Source organism: Corvus moneduloides, chromosome 6 (genome assembly GCF_009650955.1).
Source record: "Corvus moneduloides isolate bCorMon1 chromosome 6, bCorMon1.pri, whole genome shotgun sequence".
In the NCBI taxonomy this organism is placed as follows: Eukaryota; Metazoa; Chordata; class Aves; order Passeriformes; family Corvidae; genus Corvus; species Corvus moneduloides.
In genome coordinates this window covers 37,013,610-37,039,877 of record NC_045481.1, presented here as the reverse complement: position 1 = coordinate 37,039,877, position 26,268 = coordinate 37,013,610, and the positions used below count along the sequence as shown (strand labels likewise).

General features: G+C 40.4%; 2 protein-coding genes across 4 annotated transcripts in view; both read right to left on the bottom strand.

The window, feature by feature from the left end:
• The window catches only part of LOC116445975, a 60,370-nt gene extending 51,898 nt beyond the window's left edge, over positions 1-8,472 (bottom strand). Inside the window, exons 1-3 of the mRNA XM_032113170.1 lie at positions 8,342-8,472; positions 2,709-3,376; positions 1,385-1,474 (exon numbers count right to left, since the gene is read on the bottom strand). Of these exons, the coding sequence (XP_031969061.1) occupies positions 1,385-1,474; positions 2,709-3,376; positions 8,342-8,366 (783 nt within the window). The 5' untranslated portion in view covers positions 8,367-8,472. The remainder of the gene's footprint in view (positions 1-1,384; positions 1,475-2,708; positions 3,377-8,341) is intronic.
• A 1,356-nt stretch (positions 8,473-9,828) lies between these two features.
• Positions 9,829-26,268, bottom strand: part of LOC116446112 (cytosolic phospholipase A2 epsilon-like) — a 35,553-nt gene continuing 19,113 nt past the window's right edge. For 2 of the 3 annotated variants that reach the window (XM_032113355.1, XM_032113357.1), the window contains 16 exons: positions 25,873-25,913; positions 25,389-25,431; positions 24,581-24,644; positions 23,726-23,889; positions 23,362-23,454; positions 22,809-22,846; positions 22,045-22,180; positions 20,393-20,529; positions 19,693-19,915; positions 18,141-18,255; positions 17,490-17,627; positions 14,377-14,484; positions 13,284-13,475; positions 12,713-12,879; positions 11,373-11,559; positions 9,829-11,161 (listed from right to left, as the gene is read on the bottom strand). In XM_032113355.1, the coding sequence (XP_031969246.1) occupies positions 10,953-11,161; positions 11,373-11,559; positions 12,713-12,879; positions 13,284-13,475; positions 14,377-14,484; positions 17,490-17,627; positions 18,141-18,255; positions 19,693-19,915; positions 20,393-20,529; positions 22,045-22,180; positions 22,809-22,846; positions 23,362-23,454; positions 23,726-23,889; positions 24,581-24,644; positions 25,389-25,431; positions 25,873-25,913 (2,055 nt within the window). In that variant the 3' untranslated portion in view covers positions 9,829-10,952. The remainder of the gene's footprint in view (positions 11,162-11,372; positions 11,560-12,712; positions 12,880-13,283; positions 13,476-14,376; positions 14,485-17,489; positions 17,628-18,140; positions 18,256-19,692; positions 19,916-20,392; positions 20,530-22,044; positions 22,181-22,808; positions 22,847-23,361; positions 23,455-23,725; positions 23,890-24,580; positions 24,645-25,388; positions 25,432-25,872; positions 25,914-26,268) is intronic. The other variant, XM_032113356.1, reaches the window with a different exon arrangement.

Sequence of the window (26,268 nt, the reverse complement as noted above, 5' to 3'; positions counted from 1 at the left end):
GCTTACCACAAAGCTCACCTGTCTGCCTGTTCCCAATATGACTTCAGCTTTCAGATAAAGCTCCTTTTCAGCTTCATTTTGCCTCAATAGAATTTGTCTGCATGGATTATAGCACGAATTTTCACAGAACTCTCTGCCTCAGAAGCAGGTACTTCATGGGACAAAATTTTTATATTAATCACTCTTAAACTTCTCTGTTGACAGATAGGAAATAATGCCCAGACTCACTGCACAGTAGCAGAATGAGAACTCCCACCCAAACCAGTAATTTCTAACAAAAAAAAAATCTTTGACTGATGCTCATGCACAAGAAATAGCCCTAGCACATTCAAGTGATGCTTTTTCCTGGTCTTAAAATCAAGAATCAAAGACGGGTAGAAGGGGAAAAGGGGTTTTACCTCAGTATTTATTTTAAGGATCTTCAGGTGCACATGTCCAGGTCGAATGCACTGAAATGCACACTGCAATGCACACCCATGATAGATCGAGTATAACACTATAGGTGTTACTAATTAGCATATCTATCCAAAATTCCCCAATGAGAGGCTTGAATGAGCCCCCCTCCCCAAGGAACCTTCCCCTGGACGGCTCTATCTTAGTTTACAGAATGTGTTCTGGAGAGGACCTTGGGGTCTGGGGCTTTCTGATCCCTAACTATGAAGCTTCTAAAATGTTTAGTCTCCTAGCTTGACAAACAAGTCCAAGAATGTAGGCAAAAAATCCACTAAGAATACAGAAGTTATAAAAAGGTAAAAAAGGAGTATAAAAGAAAAGGCAAAAAAATCATCATGGCGTCATAAGCATCACTCCTTTTACCGAATCCCACTACAGTTTCTCTCCTGATGGAGCACAGAATTGGTGAAGGATCAGGGTTCAATAATGCAGGACTTCCTCATAAATTGCGAGGATGGAGATCACGCTACTGAAGCCATTGCAGCAGGGCATGCCTCACTGTCACTTTTGGCCATTTCAGTTACAAAAAGTATTGTGGAACAGAAAGTTCACCAGTGGATTTCTTTTACAAGTAAGTGAGAGATTAAAATACTAGATATTCAGCCTGCTCCAAATAAAATGCAACAGAGAAATAAAACAAGCAATTAGGGAAACTGAGCCACCTGGTCTACTTGAAGGTGTCCCTGCTCATTGCAGGAATTTGGAACAAGATGACCCTTTAAAGGTGCCTTCCAACCCAAACCATTCTATGATTCTATGAAAATCATAAATGTTAAGAGGAATAAAATGATTCAAACAATAGACTTAGGGGCATTTCCCTCGCAACACTCAAGCTGCTGCCATCATTCTTTATCTACATGAGCCTTCTCCCCTTTTGAGAGAAACAAAACCCTTAGCACTCTTTGGTTCTAAATTCTCTTGTTCTTAATACCTTGAAATCACCTTGGTCTGGCACAGTACTGTCATCTCTCCTTTTTTGCTGTTCACCATCTCCCAAGGGATCGAAGCCTGAGTTTTCATCCTGAAGAAAGAAAGAAAGAAAGAAACAATAATTGGTAACATTAAAACAACAGCAGCAGCATTATCACAATAGATAATTAATTTCTACTTGCAACAATTTCTGATGAAACCTCGATTAGAAGGGCTGTTGGTTACACCCAGCTGTGTTATCACACTCAGATTAATGAACAAACCACCACATGTGCACACTGGCACAAAATCCATGTGTACCCAAGGGGTACCCTTTCAGTAAGTCAGTGAAGAAAGACCATCACAGCTGTAAAATACCCAGAAGGTGTCTCTGCCTTTATTCTGTGAAAAAGGTTTGCTTTTTGTTTTGAATGTGTACTTTTGGCAATCTGCTTCTGCTCTTAGCAATATTAAACCTTGGTTTAAAATACCCCAGAGTATCTTCTGTGAGTTTGAACATAGAATGTGAAACATTGCAGTTGCAAAATTTTAGATCTAATGTTTTAATCTTTTTCAGGAAAGAGAAGTTCCAAAATACTTCTACAATTTAGGGTGCCCCCTTTTGAAGCACTTTGTAGAGCACCATTAAAGAACAGTTTCTCCAAGAAAATGTTGAAAATATTCTGTTTCTGTTTCCAAAGCACTTCCTGAAGTGGTGCACCTTCATCCAGTCAGGGAGCACACAGAACAATGCATAATATACAACAGTTAAAACTAAATGCAAATCTTGAAACAATACAGAGAATGCAAAGCAAAATGAAAAAATTCAGAACCCAAAAGGGAATGTGTAGGTGAAATTCAATTCTCCATTCCTGGTCTCTATCCTGCCCTTATCCCATTTTCTATAACAAAAAAAAATGGGTTTGACACATTATTATACATGTCAAAATCTTGCTATTTATACAGAAATACAAAGTTTTTAATAAAAGTAATATTTAACTGCAGAAGAAAAAAGGCTGATAATTCAGTCCCCCAGAGCAAGTTTCCCTCCCTGTTCATTTTTTCCCCTTTCTTATCTTTTTCTGTCCCCATACTACTCTGACTTCTCTCATTTTGTCTATGAAGATGAGATCTTTGGCTCCAGTGGATTCAGGAGGACTTTTGCCACTGACAGCCTTGTAGTGAAAATTTCACCTTAAACTCCTTCAGGCAGAGGAACTGCTGTATAGTTCCATCAGACAGCAAATTTGTACGCTAGCTTGAATACAAACACACCCACAAAGCAGGATTTTGTTTTCTGTCAAATGCAGAGGACCTTAAGCGAAACTTTAAAGCTGTTTTCTTACCTCTAGTGCATCTGATGGCATCATGGTCTTCCCTGATTTCATGTAATAGAGTGTTTCTGGCACCTCCATGGGCAGGAATCCTTTAGACATGTTTTCAGGATATACCCCTGGCTCCTCCATGGGCAGGAATCCTTTAGACATGCTTTCAGGATATACTCTTGGCACCTCCATGGGCAGGAATCCTTTAGACATGTTTTCAGGATATACTCCTGGCTCCTCCATGGGCAGGAATCCTTTAGACATGCTTTCAGGATATACTCTTGGCACCTCCATGGGCAGGAATCCTTTAGACATGTTTTCAGGATATACTCCTGGCTCCTCCATGGGCAGGAATCCTTTAGACATGTTTTCAGGATCTACTCTTGGCACCTCCATGGGCAGGAATCCTTTAGACATGCTTTCAGGATCTACTCTTGGCACCTCCATGGGCAGGAATCCTTTAGACATGTTTTCAGGATCTACTCTTGGCACCTCCATGGGCAGGAATCCTTTAGACATGCTTTCAGGATCTACTCCTGGCATCTCCACGGGCAGCAATTCGAGAGATATATTTTCAGGATCTACTCGTGGCACCTCTGTAGGCAGCGGTTCTAGAGACACATTTTCAGTATCTGCTCCTGGTACCTCCACTGGCAGCACTTCCCAAGACATGTTTGCAGGATGTATTCCTGTGGGAGTCAATGACTTGTTATTTTATAGAATGACTTGAGGCCCCACCCATCTCATCTCTCTAAGTGAAGGACTCCCCTCCCACTGCCAAAGACAGTGGCGCACCAAGGATAGACTACTCCAGGCAAGACCTTACAGCGCAAGCACAACAGCCAAAAGGAATGTGGTGCTTTCCTCTGGCTGGGAACCTCTCCCAGCCTGCACCTGCCCCACAGGTCCTGCACTGATGCCACCCTTTTCTGTGTGAGCAGAGTCCCAGCATGGAGGGCGCTGCCACTGAGGCCTGCTCCTTCAAACCCTCTTCTTCCCTGCCCTGAGCAGGGACATCTCCTGTGTGGGAAACTGGACCCTGAAAAAGGCCTGTGCATGTAAATAACTGGCAGTGACTTTCCTGTGTGCTGGCACAGCCCTGTGCACTTTGGTGAAAGCCTCCTCACAGGTGGGGCAACCTGAGCTCAGTGCCTGCAAAGGGGCAATGCCCTGTGCCACGGAGTAACCCCTGGAGAGGGCCACCCCCATCGCCTGAGAGATCACTGCATGGACATGCAGCTCCCAGCTCCTCCTGGGCTGCTCCCGTTCCTTCTTCCCAGGGGAGAGAGGCCAAGGTGTGGGTACAGGGCCGGGGCTTCATTTTGCAAAGGTGAGCTGTAAGTAGAGGAGGTGATCAATGTGCTGGGAGCAGCAGCACTGGATTGAGTGTGATAAGACAGGGGGGAAGAAGGAGGTGGATGCTTGCAGAGGGTAACAGAGGTCTTGAAGTCAGTGCCTATGGCTCGAGGCATGACCCAGGACTACTGCTGCACCCAGCAGTACCTTAAATACGGCAAAAAAGGCACAAGAAAATATGTAATAGCTGTGCAAAGCAGATAAGAGCTATGCTTTTATACATTTTCCAGAGAAAGGCAGTTGAACTTTAAATGGCAGCTGTGGGAAACTCCCGTCAAGATGAATGGCATACAGTATCCAGTGGTTAAGTTTTATCACTTTTATTTTACAGAGATTTGTTCAACCAAAGAACATGAACAAAAGAGCAGATGAACATCTTCAGGCTTACCCAGTGAAAATTACCATCTTCAAACACAGAAAAACAAATGAATAACAAACTAGAAGCTCCAGTAACAGTAGGCTGTGTCATAGCATCTGCATTCCCAGCATGAAAAGTAGTTCTGCCCACACTGGAAGTACAGGAGCATCTTTTGGCCTCAGGTCATGGACACTCTGAGCTACATCCTGGAGAACTCCTTTTGCAGCTTAATTTAGACAACAAGCATCATTCTTTTTTTTTTTTTTTTAATCTGGTCAGAACAGAAGACCTGGTTGACCTTGGAAGACCTGCCATTGGACACTAAAAATACCAGGGTACTTGTCATTAGAGCAGAACAACTTTCCCAAGGCTGGTTAGTTCAGAGAACCATTAGCATAACTGATGATGAGTGAAAGAAATCCCTCTAAAGTTGGTGAACCTGAAGAAAGCTGTGATTCTCTGTCCTCAAGGAAGCCTGTGGAGAAGAAAGATTAATTCTGTGTACAGACTTCCATGTCTGCAGAGTGAATTCCCCATTACAGGCACACTTGGCTATCTATAATGATCTGTACAGCCTTCAGCTAAATCAAAGTGCTCTGCTCCCATCTGAGTCACTCCACAGGGAACACCATAAAGAAAGAAAACTGCAAGGTTCTCATTAACAACTGACCTAGTGCTATCTCATTTAAAATCTCAATGTACGAAGCTGGATGGTTTCAACTTGGACAATGAAAAGCAGATGCTTCAAGTGGAAGTATTTTCTTTACATTACATGTTTCAGTCATTTAAGGATAGGTGAAGGAAAATAACCCAGCTGTTTCAAAGATGTAAATGTAGTTGCCCTAGCAACAAATTGCACACTACTCCTTTAGTGTAGTGGTATCACAGTCTTATCTGCTTATCACACACAATGTGCCAAAACCAGCACAACCTTGTACTTCCTCTACTGCTTAGGTTTCTTACTCATCTTACAACGTGGTTTGCAGAAGCATCACTCACTTGGCAGAGGTACCTGTATAACATCCGACTGCAGAGACAAGCTGTGGAGAAATGGAGCTACACTACAAACTTAAATTTTTCAACAAGTTCAAATGTAGCTTTGTGATTCCTTTTAATCCCAGTCCTGGACTGGACCAAAACCATTGAAAACCAGTGTACCACTAAATGCCTTGCAAAAATATATGCTTGCCTAGCCTTGAACAGGCCAAGCAAAGTGAGCCTGAGATTATTCTAAAAAGGTGGAAGCACAACCAGGACTGGCTGCAACCACCTCACTACTCTCAGACATATAAATACTTCTATACAAAAAAGCCAGCACTGGAGAGCAAAGTCAGATGGGAGTTCTGGCTCAGCTATGTCCTCTTCCTGCAGGAGAGGAGTGGTGTCTTAGGCCATCACTTGTGCAGTCAGTGAAGGAAGGAGATGTGGAGCAGGAGGTAAAAATGACAGGAGACTGTCATTACTGCTGTTGGTTGTCTTACCCCTGAAACAAGTAAGCATGAATCTTCTGAGAAATAAATTTTAAACCAAAAAGTTTAAAAGTACTAGAATGTATTCTTGTTAAGATCATACTGAGAAAAGTATGGCACTTTATAGCCATTGTATAGATGCATCAGCATTTGTATGCATCTAGCATATAACTAGAACAAACCTCTGATACTGAGAGGTATTCCTGTCCCAGTAGAGAGGCTACCATCATTAATGACTTTGTACAACTTTGCACTCACAGTTCAATACCTGTATACATTTCTTTCATGTTACAGTTACTGATGCACTGGATAAAGCCCAGTGCATTACCATACCACTCTTAGAGCTGCCTAATTGAAGTGTAAATTTATACTCGTGTTTTATCTCTCTCAGATTTTATGCATGTTGCAAATGTACAGCCCTCAGTGGTTACCTGTAGAGTGAGAAAGTCCTCTGTGCCTGGAGATCTCTCACTATGGGATGTTGTTCTGTACTTGGAGAAAATTTCCCAGGACTACAGTTCTACAAGAGCAGCTCCCAAAGTTTTTTGCATCACTGTTCATTCTCCACATTTCTGCAGACTACAGGCAAGTTTATCATATCCCCATGAGCTGAAAACCAGCACAAGTGCAATATGACCATCACAGTCCTTCCTCCTTGTGCCCAAACCCAGCTGTGGGTTACAGGCCATCAGCTCCTGCACCAGCAGAGATTATGGACTAGAGATTAAGAATGACCAGAAAAAGTGTTTGTTAAGCATCTGTGAAGGATTTTCTGAATTATTTTCTGTATGTGGGACCAAAGCATTTAATCTTCAACAAATTCTAGGCTATCATATCATCTATTAAATGTCAAAACCAAGTTATAGCCTATATTTACAAAGTAGATATTAAGTTAAAAGAAATGCAGCTCAAGGAGAAATTTGGAGCATGACTTGCTTTTAAGACTGGTTGTCATCCAGCTGAATAGCAGAAATTGCAAAATTGAAGAAACAACTTGCTCAAGATTTAAGAGTACATATTAATATATGTAGAAACTTGCAGCTCCTTACCTGATAGTTATCAGTCTCTAAGGAGGCTCCATTTTCTCAGCAGAATAAAGGAAACAGGAAGGGAGCAAACTAATATACAGATTATTAGCTGAGAGGGAGAAGGCTGCAATAAGCAGTAGTTGGCAGGAAGTTAGGCTGCTAGGGGCCAAGGAACCATCTTTTCCCAGTATTTAATGGCAGAAAAAAAGAAGACAGAGCTGGCAGCTAGGAAGTACTCACAGTGTGCATATCAGATATCTGTAAGGCCAGATGGTCAGAACCTCAGCATTAAGACTTAGTGCCATGACATTTTCTAGATTAGAGATTTTTAGTTGCTGTTCTTTTTAAAGGACCAGCCTATCAAAACTGCTTTGAAAAAAATAGTGATATATATATTTAAAATGGAGATAAAGTATCTCCATGACCTTTTAGTTCTCAATTTCCTCTTTCTTTTCCTCTTTCCATTCCCTGACATATTTTCTTTACCATTGACTTCTTGGATTTCAAAGTATGTGTTTTCTTTCTTTGTTCATCTGAATACATCATAGCTAAAATTCCATTTTTCACTTTTCTCAGGTATTATAATTTGGTTTTTTCCTTCTATTGTTTCTCCCTCCTTGCGTTTTATACCATCTTAATCTGTCTTAATCATTCTTAATCTTTCCCCTTTGTCTCACATCACCTCTGTACTGTAACTGTGCCTCCAGAAGCTTCAGGTTTGAATGATGGAGGTTTGGTCATATTTGGAACAAGCATGAATACTACAAGCACTAGAGCAGCTGGGATCAAGCTATGACATCTGGATGAGACATCCAGCTGCATGGAGAAAAGGGGATAAGCAATAGTGGGTTGGAGGGAGTGCAAAGGAGACCTCAGGACCCAAGGAGGAAAAAACGGGAGACATGACATCATATCCCAGAGTTTTGATATCATGAGCTGAAGGTGTGGGAGGAGTGCTAGAGAAGTACTTTATCAACACTGCAGGAGTGCTGGGCTTCAGTGGGAGCCCTACAAGGGAGAGACTTTCAGGAGGAACTCGAAGGTACAAAGCTTCAGTGGCATGAATGACACAGAACTCTCAGCTGTTTTAACTATTGACTAAGGTATGAGGAAATAAGGCCCTAATGGGCTCCTCTGTGGTATTATCACTCTAGTAAGGCAGTGGATGTTGCACATACACAGCAGAGCTTTACATGTGAGCAGGTTTTAGCACAGAGTTTCTAAGACAGGAGCCCTGTTCTACCACTCACATTCTCCTGTATCTGCTGTGGCAAACACATTTCCCATCAGTCACATGGTGCAACCTGTAGTCTCAGGGATGGCTAGCTCACTTCCCTCAGAATGTTTGCAATAATCTCATTTGATCACTCTTTGCGCTACAGGGCAGCACAAAATGCTGCTGCCAACCATCCCATTAGCTCCTGTTTCTTCAGTGGCACTCACCCAGTAGGACTGTCCGAGTTCTCATACACCTTGTGAGGAGTTAAAGAATCCCATTGCTGCTTTCCTTAGTTTCATGTGGTCTGAGTCACCTCAGGGAGCTGCCCAGTTCTTCATGCACCTTTGTGATAATCGGAAGGGCTGGGGCACAGGTGCAATTGCATGCTAATCCCTTCACTTACTACAGATAATGAATAGGTAAGAAGGAAAAGGCAGACACAGAAAAGATGCAAAACATATTAATTACAACTAAGGAGGTCAGCATGTTAGTGTTTGTAGTTCCTATTACCACATCTACCAAGAGCTCTATCTCATAAAATATTTAGGAAAAATCAGGTTAACTCCTGCTGGTGCTAACACCATGATACAGCATGGACCTAGATTTTTGCAGTGCTTCTCTCCCCTCTAGTTAGTTTCCTTCCTTGAAGGGATAATTCCATGAAGTCACTCCTCTTTCCTGCAAAAAGGGACACTCCCAACCTGCAAAACCAAAAAGCACTTTCAAATGCCCACATCTGCAGCTGTTACCTACATTCTTGTAATGCTTCAGTACAGCCCAGAGTCAGAGCATAGGAAATGTACCCCATTAAAAGCTGAACCAGAAAGAAACAATGCCCGCAGACCAAGCCACACAAAACTTCCCTGCTGGCCTTCAAGAACAGATGACAAGGATCTTCTGCAAGTGTTCTGCTGGGAGGTGGGACAAACACCCTGGCAGGTGCAGCAGAGAATGCCTCAGTGGCCCACTGAAAGTAAATAGGGCTTCCCACTTTTAAACCAGAAAACATCAAGGGAAGCATAGTTAAAGGTGGGGATGGGAAGAGAGAGGCAGGCTTCTTGAACTCTGGTGTCATCAAAGTCTCAGATGGCAGGGGTAGGAACTTCATTTGCAGCTCTTGAAGCTGCCTGAAACCTCAGCTGTAAGATGGGCAGTTGGGAGAAGTAGCAAACACATGTGTCACACAAATGGGGTTGTCATAATGATAACCAGGGAAGCCTGGGAGGGAGTTAGAGCTGGGACAGAGGAGAGGAAATGCCAAGAGGGACCAGATGACTCGGCAATGGAGATCACAAAGAGGGGAGCCCTTGATGAGCACCAACAAGTAAACAGCCATTTCAGCACACTAGAGGTTTGAACCCAGGCTGCAAATTGGATGAAGGTGTGAGGGCCTGGAAGAGCAGCCGGGGTAAGGACACAGCACACCTAAGGGGGCTGAGGTCATCTGAGGTGAGCATGGGAAACTAAAGACAACAAAGGATAGAGGAAGACAAGGCATAAAGGAATCATTGAAGGGTGAGAGATCATTATAGCAAGAGGGAAGAGAATTTTTCAGCCTTTTAGAAGTTCATATTTCATTTTGAATTAATTTTCGGTTTTGGCTATGATACATTATTCATAGCTCTGTGTTTGCCAATACATGTTACTTCAGCACAGACAAGCTGCTTTGTTTTATTTAAATCTGAAGTGATTAAGGGCAACTAATACTGACTGAAGCATTGTATCTTTTTATTTTAGATTAGGATCTTTGTTATAATGAAACAGGTTTACATACTATTTGTCTTATTAAAATATTTCCTAAAACAAATAATTATTTTGGTCTTCAACTCAAAAAGAAACAGTTTCAACAAATTACCTTGTGCTATATCCTATGTTGCTTTTAGACAGGCAGGGACTGACAAAATCGTGTGATTACCCATGAATTACCCATGGATATCCATGTAAAGCACTTAGCTTGCCTTCTGACCACAAAATCTCTCTCCCTGTTTTTGATGTTTTAATTCTCACAGCATCCCATCTTATAATAACAAGAAATACTATGAAAACCACTGAAATTAACAGGATGTGGATAATTGAGCTGGATCCTCTAAATACCATGAACGTTCACTGAAAAGTAGAGCCCTGGATTAGATAGTTATACCTGCACTGGAAGAGCTGATCCTGACTCACAATATGGCTTGAAACAGTAGTTTCCAAGAGATTTTCAAAAACGACATACTGCTGGTGTAATAAAACTTCTAAATTCAGAAGTATAGAAAATGTGTATTTTTCATGTGAAGTCTCAGATTTTCTTTTATGTTTAGCTTGGCAGGTTATTTCTAGCAAAATTTCTTGCTGACATTATAGGAAAGTGTAGTTTTCATGTTCTTTGAAATTGTCCACATTTATTATGTATTTTCCTGCTGCACTAGATTTGAAATAAATTAAATATCCATAGCTCATTTGTCTTTACTTCACATACAACTTCTAGTAGTATAGCAAATTTGGAAGGAATTTGTACTACTGTCCCAGATTCATGCATTTAAAAACTTCTCAATAAACCTCATCTTTCCTGATCTTCAATTTACTTCATATACATGTATATGCATGAAAAAAAGTTCACTGGCAGTGAAACCCAACATAAATAAAGCACAAGTCTAATCATTATTTTGTTTGATTGTTTGATCTCTCTACCATGTGGTAGAGAGGAACCACAGGCTGAGACAAGTCTGTACTTTCCAAAGTCTACTGTGCTCGTTTACAGACAGGTCTTGATTCTTCTCTAGAGAAGAATCAAAAATAAAATCCAAACCAAAACAAATCATGCAGATTTCTTTCTGAAACTCAGGAGAATGTTTATTTTTTGTGCTGTCGCTTCTGCTCTATGGCTGAATTCAAAGCCTGAAGGATGAGATGTTGGTTGTTCTGAATGTTGTAGCTGGTCAGTTCTATCAGCTTGTCAAACTCCTCCCCTGTGTAGGTAAAGCTGTTTAAGCAGTAGGGGGAAAAAATGGTGGAAACATCCACATTACCCTGTGCCAACTCATCAGGGCTGCGTTCCACACCTGAAAAATAAAGAAAAATCATCAGTGGGGTATAGATATAGATACCTCCCACTCTCCAGGTGGGGCACAACATTACTCCTTGCTCCCTTGGCATTTGCATTTCTCTCCAATGGGAGGCACAGCAGGGGAGGGAGGAGATCACACTACACCATGTCTCCCATCCCACAGCCAAAGGGCTGCCAGGTGGTGGGAGGATCATCCTATGTCTTACCAGGTTCTTTGTATTTTCTGAAGGAGTCATTCACCAGGGGGAAAAACACCACAGTTGGTGCCTCTGGAGTCTCTGTGTCTTCAAAGACGTAGCACTCCTTTAGATTTTTCTTCTCTTCTTCACTCATGTGGATTTTGGGAAATGGGATTCCCTGCTTTTTAAAGTATTTGGAGGCTTCCTCCAAAGGCTGAATTCAGACAGAAGAAAAGAAAAGGTCAGAAATTCTGCCACGTGCCACCACTTTTCCTAATGTACAATGCATCCATTAAAAGATCTTCACAAAGATGTGAGAGCAGGGTTCACTATCAATATCTCTTTTGTCCTTGTCTCTTATGTGAGATATTAACTACTAGCTATTAACAGAACAACAATTCAAGACTCAAGTCTCTACCTTGCACTCCTGATTATTGTTCTACCTTCTCCTTCTCCTCATTAGCCTTTATCTACAAGATAAGTAAAATGTCCATGATTATGGGAAGGGTGGCCTAGCAGCTTATGATACAGAAAGATACCTCTTCTGAAGAAAATCCTGAAACAAGTAGAATGGACAAGAATCTGAAATAGTGAAGTTTTTAAATGCAAAATTACAAATATTTTTTTGACTTGGCATAAAGTATTTAAAAGCCTCTGTCTTAGATGCCTTAGGATGGTTCTGAAAAGTGATGTAAGCAAACAGTGATCTGGGAGCAAACATCACCTTAACTGGAATGTTAACCTTGCAGGTGTGTTAGCAATTTTTGAAAATAGGATTTTTCTTCCTGAGTCTGGTTGGCACGTATGAAAATTTTAGTCTTCAAGAATTTCTGCCTTATCCATATCTAGTAACAGGAATATTAGCTGGTATTTGAAACAGCAGAGATTGTCAAAGGACAATTCTTTTCCACAATTTTGAACGATGACAAAAAAATCCAGTTACTGTTCTAAAGACAGCTGGAAAAATTTTTCCTAATTATACTGCATGTAGATAACTTTATATGACTATCACAACACAACCAAAATGAGTTCATCAGTGGTGGTAACTAGTACCAGATAAACACTCCATATGAGTGTAATCTGGATAGCCAAATGGAGATCACAGGAGCACACAGGTCTAGAAGATAGCATTTAGCTATTAGAGGGTTAATTCAAATAAAATATTTAGAAATCTGATATTACATCTTTCTCAGGGGATTTACCAGCATCACTTGCAAGACCTAGCCATCTGCACAGGGAACTGTAGACCAAGGATCCTTTTCTCCCAGAATCAGTTAAATCTACATAAATTATTCTAAATCTTTAGGAGTTAAGGAGAGCTAAAAGGCAGCAGTTGTTTATCAAAGAAAATCGAGTGTTTTTCACACCGAGGTCTGTGATCCAGAAGAATAGTTTAAGTGCAGGACAACATCCACTTTCCTCTCTGGCCTCATGAGCGGTGGATAGCTAATATCGATGTATCCTGCCGTGTCTGCCAGGCACACGAACTCTGCTGTTTCTGTCAGCTGGTTGGGGAAATTCTCTAGTACGGTATCTAGAAGGAAATATTTGTTACAATGAGTGATTCACTGAAGAAACAGTGTATCTGTTGTTTGACTAATAAGGAAAAATTGGGAAAAAAAATGCCTCTTGGCTCTCCATTACATTTACTTTCCAAGACCCTGACACACTACAGAAGTTCAGCCTTCACACATAAAAGAATGACCTGTTCAATGAGAAAGAGTTCCTTCATTTCTCATGTTGCTATTCTTCCACCCCAAATGAGAAGTAATTTTCTTGTCCTGGAGTCAAGGGAATTCCTGAAGCTGATTTAACTGCATGAAATTTAAATAGTTATCTTGAAATATTAATTTCCAAACATTCATCCTCTGCCTTCTCTTTACTGATGAAAACACCAACCATCTAAGAAGGCAAAAAATTACCTTCAAGGATGTTTACCTTTCCATATACAGAAGTTTTTGCTCTGAAGGTATTCGCTGTGCAGCTGGAACCCCTTCAGGAAGTTGTAGAACTTTGAAACCATCACCCGCTCCGTCAGGATCCGCCGAATGATCCCCATGATGCCACATTCAGGGGTGACCAAGTAAGTCTCCAACTCATGTCTCCTGTCTGATGGAGAAGGCTCTTCTCCTGAAAGATAGAGGAGGTGAAAAAATTGTTGTTTTGATATAATTCTTTGCAATACTTAAAATAACAGAAGACATCTCTCATTAGCTAGGGAAAAGAAGATCCTAATAAGGCATTGCAACATACAAATAAATCGATGTCAAAATAGGAATAAGAAGAAAATCAATCTTCAATAAAGCATATTCCATGAGAAACAGAGTGGCAACAAACTTGCTGAAGCTGGAAAAAGTGATCTGCTCTTTGATAGAACTCACAGATTGATTCCCTGTGTGAAGGTCAGAATCTGGACCTGTTCCTTTCAAAATTAATAAAAATCAGCTTCGCAAAAAAGAGAAAGGGAAAGCTGTCAGGATACTTAGACATCCATAAAAGAGCAGAGAAAAAGAGTTGTGCTAAACAGCACCTCATGAGATTGGCAAAGAGGGCTCATGACTTTTTATCACAGGCATTTATTGAGCTTAGGGCTTTGCAACACTTCCATGGAGAAAGTGATAGAAACCCATAAACCAAACTCACTAACTGACTTCGAACACAGGAAGAATAACTAAGGCCTCTTAGAAAAAGACAGGTTTACAACAAGAGCAAAGAAAATTGAAATGGAGTTGCACGTAATTGTTATATCCAAGTCTTCAATAACAATGTATGAAAAGTACCAGCTGCTGAGGCAGACACAGAACACAGCACTGGGGTGTTTGTTACAACATAGAGGTTTGCTGGACCCCTGGCAAAGACAGTCTGTTTAAAACCTTCAGTAGTTTTATATTTGCATAAATTCAGTCTAAGAGAGATTAATGGAAATAATATTGCTGTGAATAAATTCAGAGGGGAAACCTAGTTAGATACAGCTGACAACATGAAACCTCTGGATTTATGAGGCAACAGGTAAAACAGAAACATAACTAACCAATATCAACAGTGCTGTGTTGGGTACACCTCAGTGAGCGCCTTTGTGTAGGATCTGATGAATGCCAGGCATCCAAGAGGTTGTATGAAAAGACATTGCTCCATAGGCCTGTGCAATGGAGAGAACAGGGAAACTTCTTCAGAAACATTTTAATGGAAAACATCCCTTTAAAAAAAATAATTTCTCAGCTTTGCAAGGGGTATTGGAAAGCCTCAAGGTTTCCAAATTATTACCAAAAACTATATGAAGTTCATTTCAGCAACTAGCATTCTGTCCTCAAGGAGGAGCCTAAATAGTTTAAAACATTGTGTGAGGCCTTCAGCCACTGTAATTCATTGCCACATACAAACCAACATTTTCCATCCTATAATCAACTGTCATAAGTAAGCAAAACCATGCCATTTCCTATAAAACAAGGGTCTGCTCCACAAAATATGTCATATGCAAGTGGATACTCAGTTAAAGGTTTGGATGCTGCTCCTGGACAGTCAAGAATCAAATGGTTAGAACCACAGTTTGGGATAGTCTGCAGAAAAGTCCTCTAATACAAGACGTCTTTGCTGTCCCTCTATGATTTCACTTTGCACAAGGACTTTTGAGGGAGACTCTTCTCCTTCTATTTGTTGTTCTCATTCCTATAGTCTTTCTCCCACTTTTGCCATCCCAGGTTAAAGAACATCAAAAAATGTCTCCACAGTGCAGAAATCTTCAAAAGTCCCTTAGATCTTGAAAAGTATCTCTTCGTCCATGGCTCTGTCATAGGCAACAAGAGGAACTCAATCAGAGTAGGCAGTGCTGTGCTTTGCCTTGAAAATCTCTACCAGTGAAAGATTTGCAAAAGCCATACATTGTACAGGATGCAATAATTTGAGTTACACAATAAAATAGTTATTCATCCCATAAATTATTAACAGAAATACAGTTCCCTTTTAAACCTGGCATGTTTCTGAGTGGGACAGAAAGCCAAAGGCCTTCTGCTTCACAGGAAGTCCTTGTAAGAATAGACTCTCTTAAGATATGTTAGAAATGCATAATCAAGAAATCAGTGGGGGCTCTCTGGATTTACAGTTAGCTGGCTACCAGAGTTCATTTGCACATAATTACTGGCCAGTTTCTGTCAAGAAAACCTTCTCTTCCAGCAGCTTGAGAAGCTTCTATCCAACTCTGCTGCGAGAAGGCAACTCCTCTGGTTTCTCCTGTCTTCTCTTGGTGCCTTTTCACTCCGTAACTCTTCCTGTTCCCTCAGCCCTGGGAGTAACACACTGTTCCTGCATTTTAATATGTTTCAAACATTGTTGTGTCCTCAGAACTTGTTTATAATTATATAGCAGTATTGCCCTAACCTCTTGCACTGAATTTTCTTTGTACCTATATTGGCTGAAGTAAGAACTGTGAAGAGGGATGGTGTCTTTCACTAGGCTGACAGAGTTGAAAAGAACAGACAAGCTCTCATGAACCCCAGACTTTCTTCTGGAAACATGAGGGTCTTGTATCCCCATAAGCTCATCCAGTCTTTCCAGCTCTAGCCACTGCTCTTTAAAAAGGCCTTTCATCTCCCTGCAAATGACATCTTGCTTTTATCCTTGAACTATCATGCTGTAACTAACAGTACATTTTAATAGTAACCCAAGAGGGCATTGCATGTGGCATCACTAGATGGCAACATTGCTTTAACTCGCCACCTTATCCTTTTTAAAGACGCACCCGTGGCTGCGGGATCACCAGGCTCAGGTGCCAAGGCCGAGAACAGAGCTCAGTGCAGGCTGGACATGTTGGGTGTGCTTGCTACCTGGCCACCTCCGGTATGAACACACTACCCCCACTGCTACTGAGGAACTGCAACAGAGGCACAACATTCTCAGAAGAAGGCTCTGTAGTCTCACCTAGCTTTGTGACCTACCTCTAACAGAGTGCTTAATGGAAAAGTAAAAGAAAAAGGGAAGAATGAAGGGATCTCTTCTTCAGCATATTCTCCAGTATCTCAAGCTCCTGGATTTGGGATTTCTAGTCCTGGTGGCTGCATCTGTAGTACTGGGTTTCAGAGCCACCAGTGGGATTTACCTTGCATGAATTTTTCCTGCCATTTGCAGTTCTATTCATACTCTTGGATCCTGTGTTTTCTTCTGAGTCTTTTCTGTCAGACATCTCTTTTCTTAACTCATGACATCACTAAAAGCTCTTAGCATAGCTAATAAAGCTGTGAGATTTAGTGCTTGTGAGACTAAGCACAGTCTTTTCTTTCTTATGCCCAACTATTATCTCATGTTTTGAACAATATGATTCTGGACTCCTCCTGTATAATACAGACATTCACAGCTTCTCTGAACACTAAATAAGGAGTACCATGTGGTGTTGCTGGTTGTATGGATTTGTCACTTTAGAAGTTAACAATTTTTGACCCGTATCCTTGGTGTCCTGTTGTGTCTTATGCTCATTTACATGTCAAATATCTGTTTAAGAGCAGACGGACTTGTCTGCAGAAACTTTACCCCAGAGAACCAACATACAAGGGTTGTAGTAGAGAGTTCCAGTATTAAGCAAAATTAAAACAATTGAATAAAAACTGCAAAGCTGTTTTTCATATATTACTGGATGCTATCCAATTTACTGAATTAAGAATGATAAATTTTAATGATTTATCACGGTAGCAAAATTACAAAGGATTTAGAATACTATTAAACTTGAAAAAAGTGTCAGTAGCAGTTCACAAAACTACTCTAAATTGCCGTATTTTGTAACAAACTCTGTAACAACATTACTTTGGCTTCTCAGATCATGCCATTCATAGACAAATTTGATTGTAAGATCAGTTTCAAAATACAAAGTTTTCACGTGGAACTCTGCTGCTGGTTGGTTCAAAATGAACCTAACCTCTTCAAGCAGCCCTGAAACTTCAGGGATGAGCATCACTATTCAAGACAAAAGCAACAATGAATAGTGTGAGTTGAAATTTCCTCTCAGTACTTTCAGCCCATCTCCATTGCCTAAGGAATTCAATCAGAGGTGAGAACAACCTGGTGTAAAATTGGTTTCAGTCCAATGCAGGGTTTGCATTATATTAAAAATAAAACACATTTTAATGCAATTCAAATTTTTGCAATAGAGCACATCACCTTTCATGAAGCAGATTCGGGACTCAGGAAGTTTCCTCATCAGGCGACCCACAAAGAACTCACTGCCAAAATCCTCTGCACGAATGAAGGCACCATATTTTAAGAACCCAACCTCATAAGGGGTGAACTCCACCCATTCTGCAGAGACATAAAGCAAACTTTTAAATCTCAATCCTATCCCTACTTCCCTGCTGGCAGAGCTATAAAAAGGCAAAAAGGCAGCTGCAGGATAAGCCCTATCTGCAAGGTGACCATAGACTGGCCTTCTTCAGGGTAGGGAGTTATCATTCAGCTGGTGTCAGCCACTCACTCAGTAATGTTTTACAGTGTTGTTCATTCAAAACTTTCCAATGACCCTCTACAGAGAGAACATAAGTGAAGTTTATATGAAGAGGGGTCAGCCTAAGTTACCCCACATGTGGAGCTAAGGCTTGTGACTACCTTGGATGTCCTTAAACACTTCCCCAAGATTTCTCCTGCCCCATAGAAGATGAATTCCTCCCATAACCTAGGCACAAAGTCTGGAAATGGAAAAGGAAGTTAAGGAGGAAAAGAAACTGTTTATAAATGCTATGGGTCAGCTGTACAAGAGGTTGAAGTATTGCTAATGCCGATAGTTTAAACACCAAATGAGCCCATTTTTGCCATCACCTTTGAACTCTGAAAGGCTGTAATCTTCTTTGATGTTGAGGATCATGTAGATAGGTAGGGGATTTTGACCCTGACTCAATGCCTGTTGCTCATCTGAGAGTTTGTGGTTATTTTTCTGTGAATTGATAAAAGACAGAGCAAAATCAAGGGACCCTCTTGGCATACTCTATGACTTCCAAAATACAGCAAAATACATACCCTGTTTCCCTCTTAATTTCATCATTCTCTTGACTCATTTTGTGTCCAAACATTTTTTTAACCAAGGAGTGATCTAAACATTCACATATCTACATAGGCTTATTTAATTACAGGTACAGCTGTAGGACACTTTTTAAAAAAATGGTCTCCTGTTCTTTCTCATAAATACATCCACTTTGCATGGAAATGTAAGTTCTCACAGGGATGAAGAGAGGAAAATAAACCAACAGTATGACTCTTTAGTTAGGTACTCAGGTACTCATACTTGAAGAAGGAGACATAGGTTTTCTGGCCTACAGAAGCCCCTTGGCTGCTAATTATGCATTAAGAGATACATGGGGATAAAACTCTCAACAAGTTTGCAGACGACACTAAACTGGGTGGGAGTTGTTGACCTGCTGGAGAGCAGGAAGGCTCTGCAGGGGGATCTGGACAGGCTGGATCATGGGCCAAGGCCAATCATATGAGGTTCAATAAGGCCAAGGGCTAGGCCCTGCACTTGGGTCACAACAACCCCAGGCAGCACTACAGGCTGGGGGAAGGAGGCTGGAAAGCTGCTCAGCAGAAAAGGACCTGGGGATGCTGGTCAACAGTGGCTGAACATGATCCAGTGTGCACCCAGGTGGCCAAGAAGGCCAATGGCATCCTGGTCTGTATCAGCACTAGTGTGGCCAGCAGGGCCAGGGCAGTGACTGACCCCCTGTACTTGGCACTGGTGGGATCACACCTCAAGTGCTCTGTCCAGTTTTCGGCCCCTCACTACAAGAAAGAAATTGAGGTGCTGGAGCATGTCCAGAGAAGGACATGGAGCAAAGGCAATGGAGCTGGGAAAGGGTCTGGAGAAAAAGTCTTACAAGGAGCAGCTGAAGGAGCTGGGGTTGTTTAGCCTGAAGAAAAGGAGGCTCAGGGGAGACCCTATCAATCTCTACAACTCCCTGAAAGGAGGTTGTAGACAAGTGGGGATTGGTCTCTTTTTCCAAGTAACAAATGATAAGACAAGAGGAAATGGACTCAAGTTGTGCCTGAAGAGGTTTAAATTGAATATTAGGAAAAATTTCTTCATTGAAAAGCTGGTCAGCATTGGAACAGGTTCCCCAGGGAAGTGGTGGAATCACGATCTATAAACTTGTGTAGATGTGGCACCTGAGGACATGGGTTAGTGGTGAACATGATGGTGATCATGGATGGACACAAAGGTCTTTTCTAACCTTAACAGTTCTAAAACCCCTTTGTTAGTAAGCAGAAATCATCTGCTGGATAATGCTGGCATGCTGTCAGGCATCTGTCCTTGGAGCTTCATTTTCCATACAATAGTATTCAGTAGCTGTTAGAGAAAACGTAGGGAAAACGCTACCCCATCATCTAATGCTTTTTCCAGCAGAAGCCCCCAAAAATCAACACTAGAGATCTGGTATCCTTCTTGCTTCCGCAGTTTTAGCTCCTTTGCATAGTATTTCAAGCTCTCCAGGGAAAAGCAGCTTAGCTTGCACTTGGTCATATGTCTGCGGACTTCACCAATCGGTCTTGATAGATCCTTCTGTGACCAGTCAGCACTCTGATACAAATGTGACAGAGTCCTGGGGAAAAGAAAGGAAGTGCATTGTCATATGCTAGAGAAACTTTCACTTTTCAGACTTAGATTTAAGGTCCACATCAAATTAACTAGCTGAGGTTCTTTAAAAGCATCTTTTGGGCTTAGTTTATTATGTAAAAGATTTTTTGATTTAGAGGACTTTCCAAAATCACTAGTGAAGCATGAGGACTTGCAAAAAGCCCCTCCTTGCTACTAAGGTTTATGCATAAGGCTGTGATTTGCACCCAGGTGACTCTGTAGGAAAGATCCTGGACCTGAAACAAAGTATCAAGGAAAATCTTGATCCCTGTAGGCAGCACCTAGGCCATACACTGGCTTGGGCAATGTGCTCCTAATGCAGCAATAAAGAAACCTTGAGACTAAAGCAGTGTGCCTTTCTTTACCAAAATAAAGAGAAGAAATATCTCACACAGCAGACTATAGAGGTGATGAGTCATGTGTTTGTTCAGGATCTCCTTACCATGTTGAACCAGATGACCCAGTGATGTATGAAATAGCATCCAAGAGACCCAATTTTTGAAGACCCAACAGGTTGCCTAACAGAGATGTCAGTGCCCGAGTGCCACCTCCTGTTGTCATCACTGCTACAACTGGTACCTGTTTAATCATCAACACAGCAGTGGTAAGCAACACTTTGTTTACCAGCACAAGTGATAAGAGCTGAGTGAAATGTAGTATTTTAGTCCCACAAAAAATTCCAACATTTCACCATTTCCCCAGGCAGGGAAGAAAAACAAATGAAAACTGCATATTTTGCGCAGGAAAAAAAAAGTAACTAACTGATTTTGAGGATTTTGATAAAAAATCAATCATTTTTGATTGTAAATTTTTACATGCTGGCTTATCAAAGCAGCTCAAAACTTATTGTTTCAAGGCATTTCAATATTACACTGCATTTTCCTTAGCAAAATATCTCATGAGAGCTCTGTTTTGATAATGAGCAGAGCTTATCCTCTCTGTAAGTCAAGCATAATAGCTAGATTACATCTCCTACAAAGTACCTAGAGTATATAATTGCAGTGATGAAGCCTAATTGTATGGAAATCTAAATTATGTTACCGGAAGACAAATTTCTCTAAGGAGCCCACTGAGAGAAGATGTTCCAATTGACATTTTCCACACACATTTCCAGGAAATTGCATCAAAGAAATACTCAACAAATTGAACATTTCAGGTCAAAGCAACGTATTCTGATTTGGATTTACCTGACTATATTCAAATTGAACATTTCAGGTCAAAGCAACGTATTCTGATTTGGATTTACCTGACTATAAGGAAATATTCTCTTGCTGGAAAATTTGAAAATAATAGTTAGAAGTACTTCCCCTAAAAATTCTTATACTTAAGAAATTACTGTGCCAATAAGAAACAATGTAGTAATATTATCAGTTTGTGAGCAGGGATATCATTTATAATGTCTAAAACCATGCTGTCATATTTTACCTAATATGCCTTTGGCCCACCTGTCCTGGACAAAGGAGAAAATACAGGTGAAAAAAAATTAACCAACTCTCAAGTTGGTTCTTCATTTCTCAAGTTCCTGATCACAGACCATTCTCCCTCCCTAAAGCACCAACCATCCCCATGCCAGCATGGACATTACAAACCCTAACTCAGACAAGCAGATGAGAGAAAAAATGTTGAATGTCTTTGTTCTATTTGAGGAACTACAGCTGAGATGATGAGCACCAGAGGACAGAGTCTATAATAAGACACCTTCTCATCAGCCAGTATTATGCATCACTTCAACTGTTAGATTTTGTCCCTCCAAAAATCTGATAATATAAAATACCTTATGGGGTCTTGGTGACTGAATGATCAGCTAAAACAGTCAGACTATCCAGGTCTATAATGCACAGATGAAAAAGAAATAGAGAAAAAATGCTGATTTATAGCATTATGTTTTCAGGAAAAATGTGTATCAAGAGGATGTACACAAGAGATACAACCCTGGCTCTCACATTGCTTCATCTAAAGTACAAAATGTAGAAAATGCTTTACATGGTGCAATGAATGTATCAGGGCTAGTTAAGAAACAATAGGCAAAAGGCTATGAACATAACATATTCCTGTTACACAGCATGTTACAGTCTCTGTGATGCTTCCCCATACCTCATGATCTTGTAGGTCTTGCTCTAAATGTAGTGCTTTTTTCAGAGCAGAGGCCACAAACTTCTTCCTTTTCTGTAGGAAATTTTTCTCCTCCATACACAGATCAAATTCCAAGCGAGCATCTAAGTTTCTGGACCTCAAGCAAAGTCCAGGGTTAAATAGGGTGTGCACAATCACTTAAAATTAATGTCTGCTTACAAGCTGCAACTCTATTATTAGGCTTAGAAAAGCTGCTACTCTGGCCCCATAAAAGCACATCACAGATGGTATAGATAAAGTAGAGAAAAGGCTGATAAACTGCAAAAAGCAAAATCTTACAGAAAGAAATATTCTTTATTACTACAATAATTTTCAGGAAGCATCTAACATAAATACTGCAATCCATATATGGATACTATAAACAGTGGAATATTTAGGATTTCTTGCCTCAGGACCTCCAGATTTTATAAATACAAACACCTTGTACTTCTTACAAGTAAGGAAAGTGAAGTGTAAACACATCTTTTTCTAAATATATAGCTCTACAGATGTTGCAACCAGAAAACATTATTCTCCCCATCTAAACTGAGCTCGTATATAGCAGCATAGCAGGAAAATTCACCTAGCACAGTTAACCAGCTTCTGGACATGAGTAATGAACATAGGGTGAATAGGTAATATAATAATTGACAAAATACTTTCTCCCTTAGATACAGAAATAGGTAAGAAGGCAAAAAAAGCATCTTTTTTTCACAACCACAAAACCCGAAGACAGAATTTCTTACCAGTCATTTGACTTCACATGTAAATTGATTGTCTCATCCTAGGAAAAAAACCACAATATAAACACTGGAGATTACGTTATGTTCCTTCTTTACCATCAGCTCTGAAGCCCTTCTCTTTTTCTAAAAGCTACATTAAGCCACAAAGCCATAAGAATCAGAGAATCCATCTAAATCTTAAAACTTCTCCAAGTCCACTTTATTTTCTTTATAATGTTTTATACTAAAGATAAAGAGAGCAGTATGCAGCAAAACCCAACACCAGCTCTGCCAGTGTGTTCCATTCTGCCTCATCATTTACATTTGCTCTGATCTGCATTAGTCCCCCAGGTGATCACAGAAATCCCTTTGTCATGTGTTTGCCTGTGATTTTTCTTTTCTGTTTGGTTCATATGAAAATGTACATGTCCATAATGCTAGAAATTGTTAGGAATCAAAGGGCACTAAGAGTTATATATATATATAAACCCCTACTTCACACGGATCTAATTAACTCGTGCCCATTGATCTTTAGTCTATAGCTTAATATTTATTCTAAGAAGTTTGTATCAATCACCTTTGCTACTTCCACTTTCTCACTGAATGGAAGTGAATCCAGAGGAATAGTGAGGGATGCATGGCAATCTTTTTTCTCTTCACTTGAAGTACACTGAAAAATAAATTATAATGTAGAAAAATATTTCACATATACACCATAAAAAAGCACTGTCTCCAACTTACTTTTTTCAAATGGGGTCCTTGTCCAGCAGTATTCAAGTTGGCATCTAATATTTGTATGTCTTAGAGGTTACAATGCTGTTTCAGAGCTGAAGTTCATGAAAGATAGCTCTTAATTAAAAATACAAACTCTTTCTATTTGCCTCAGTCAAGTGTAGAAAACCATGAGTTTACTGTGCTTGCTCAAGCTAATGACCACATACCAAGCAGAAATGAGGCTTCTTCTCTGCTAGAGCCATGCACAGCTCTGACAGGCTGTACTTGATGCAATGGAAGTTCAGGGGCTTCACAGGTTGCCAGAAAGAGCCCAGCGACAGGGTCTGGGTCTTCTCGTACGATCCCTTCACTGAAAACAAGAAGTCTTTTTCTGAAAAAAGAATCCAAGCATCAAAAATATACAAAGAAATTAGTGACTATGATCCCAGAAATGGAACACTAAATGGTCTTTCAGAAATGTATATATAAACCATTCAACAATGCTTAAAAGCTTCCAAACTCTATTTATGCAACAAGAGAACATTACAGGAAATAGGAGGAGAAGAAAAGCAAACAAGCAAATCAAAAACAAACCACAAAACCCCAAAAAGCTTATGAAGTTGCAGTAGATGTTTTAAAAAATCAGACATACAGGCAAATTGGACAAAATGTAAGTTGAGAGAGAAATATATATTTACTTCTACTTTACAGCATTTATAAGATTCATTGTCATTCTAATCATTCCCTTTAATTTCAAAGTCCAGTTTTTATAGTTAGTTAGCACAGACACACTATGTTGGATCTGTGAACCTGTGTATACACTCCTAATCACCCAGTTCCTGTCCTCTAATTGTAAGAACAAAGTAGGAAAATTACCAGATAAGAAAATGACAAAACAAAACAAACCACAAGCCAAAAAAAAAAAAAACCTAAAAAAAACAAACCAAACAAACAAACAAAAAAACCACCTAAAAAAAAGAACCCCCCCAAACAAACAAACAACCCCAAACCAACCAACCAACTGAGGAAAAATCAGTTAACCATAAAATAAGGCAGTTTTAGTTTCTACTTTGGAGTCTAACCGGAAGGTTCTTTCTTTGTCCATCTGTTGTCCAGCAGGACTTCCAAGCAGGAAATTTCACGAGACTGTAGCAGGAATGAACAATGAGAGATTAAAGTATATAAAACATGCAATATCAAGTCACTTCACTGCTACCTGTCTGGTCACCTGAGTCCCTGGGATCTGGAAAACAGTCCACCCTGTGTTCGTTAGGCTGATAAGAGAAAGATTTTGTCACTCTGAAGATGTGACAGGTTTCAACTGAAAGAAAAATGGTGGTGGTTTTGGACAGGACTGGGAAGATGAGGGAAATAACAGGGGAGCAGTGGGAGTGTGCTGAGACATCCTGAGGGTTATACTGATGGGTTGGCCAAATCACGGGGCTGTCCTTGCCACCCTGCTTTGGTGAAGCTGGACAGTCAAGTGCAACTCCTCTAAGTAATGAGATAAGGGAAGCTGAGAAAGCAACTTCCGTATCATCCTGTGGAAGTGGGGAAAACAGGATGGCCATGAGGGAGTCACAAAAGAAGTTCCCCAAAGGAATGACACAGCAGCAGTAAGTCAATGAAAGACTACTTCAGGCTTTGTCAATAGGCTTGATACCAGCCTGTGGTGGTGAACAGGTTTCTGGGTATCCCAAATGACTGTGCACGTTCTTTCCTAACACATCCTCCCACAGGGATCAGCACAACAGGATGGCTACCTGTGTCTGACCCCCATCTCCCTCCCCTTCAGCCCTGCCTGCAGTGAGGTGTTGGGGCACCTGCCGCATTCACGATTCCCATCACTATCATGAAAAAAAAGATAAAAGAGCAATAGTTTAAAATTACCACTAATACACCATTAGTCACAAGCTTTTCAGGAGGGACTGGACTGAAAGAGGAAAAAAAAAAATGCAGTCAGAACTAGTATCACCTAAATACATCCTTAAATTAACACCAAGGAAAAATACTTTCCTTGATGTTTGTCTTGTCCAGCATAGTCTCAACCATGTCACTGATCTGAAATGTGAGACATTTGAAATGTGTTTTCCCTTTTTTTTTTTAATGAAAATGGTAAACAATAGTTGTGATAAGTATGATGACTGCAGTTCTTATTATCTTCCCTCTTCCATCAAGTAATAGGATAAATTAATAACCAGGATGATTCTTGGTAGATAAGGAAGACAGAGTTTTAGCCAATATGCAACTAACTTCATCAACACTAGCTCTTGCTGTTGTACTGAACATTTTAAACTGTATTATACTAAATGCTAGCATGTGTTTGACTCCTTGCAAAGGGATACTTCTACGGTTCCATGTGGATGTTACTCACATGCTCTCCGATGTAAACTCAACCTCTAGCATCTCCTGTGTCTGTAAAAGATTAATTTGTTATAAGCATATGAATTAATTTTCTTTCTCATTGGCTATGGTTGTCAATTATTATTCTGGCTCCTGAAAGAGTTCTTCAATCAAATCAAATTTCTTTCCTACTCCAAGGTATAGTATGAGGAGAGAAAGCATTTGAGTTAGAGTGATTTTGGAAGTCTTCTCCCTCCTTTGTTAACCATCAGTCCCCAGGCCAACTGCCCTGTTCTGTTTGGTGGTGAGGAAGAGTAGAAGGGCAGGCAGTCCTAAGTCCTGCAATAACTGGTGGCTTAAAACTGTCTAAAGGCTTGGGGTTTTACTGTATAATGTTATCAGAGGACTGATACTGCTGTATAGAAGA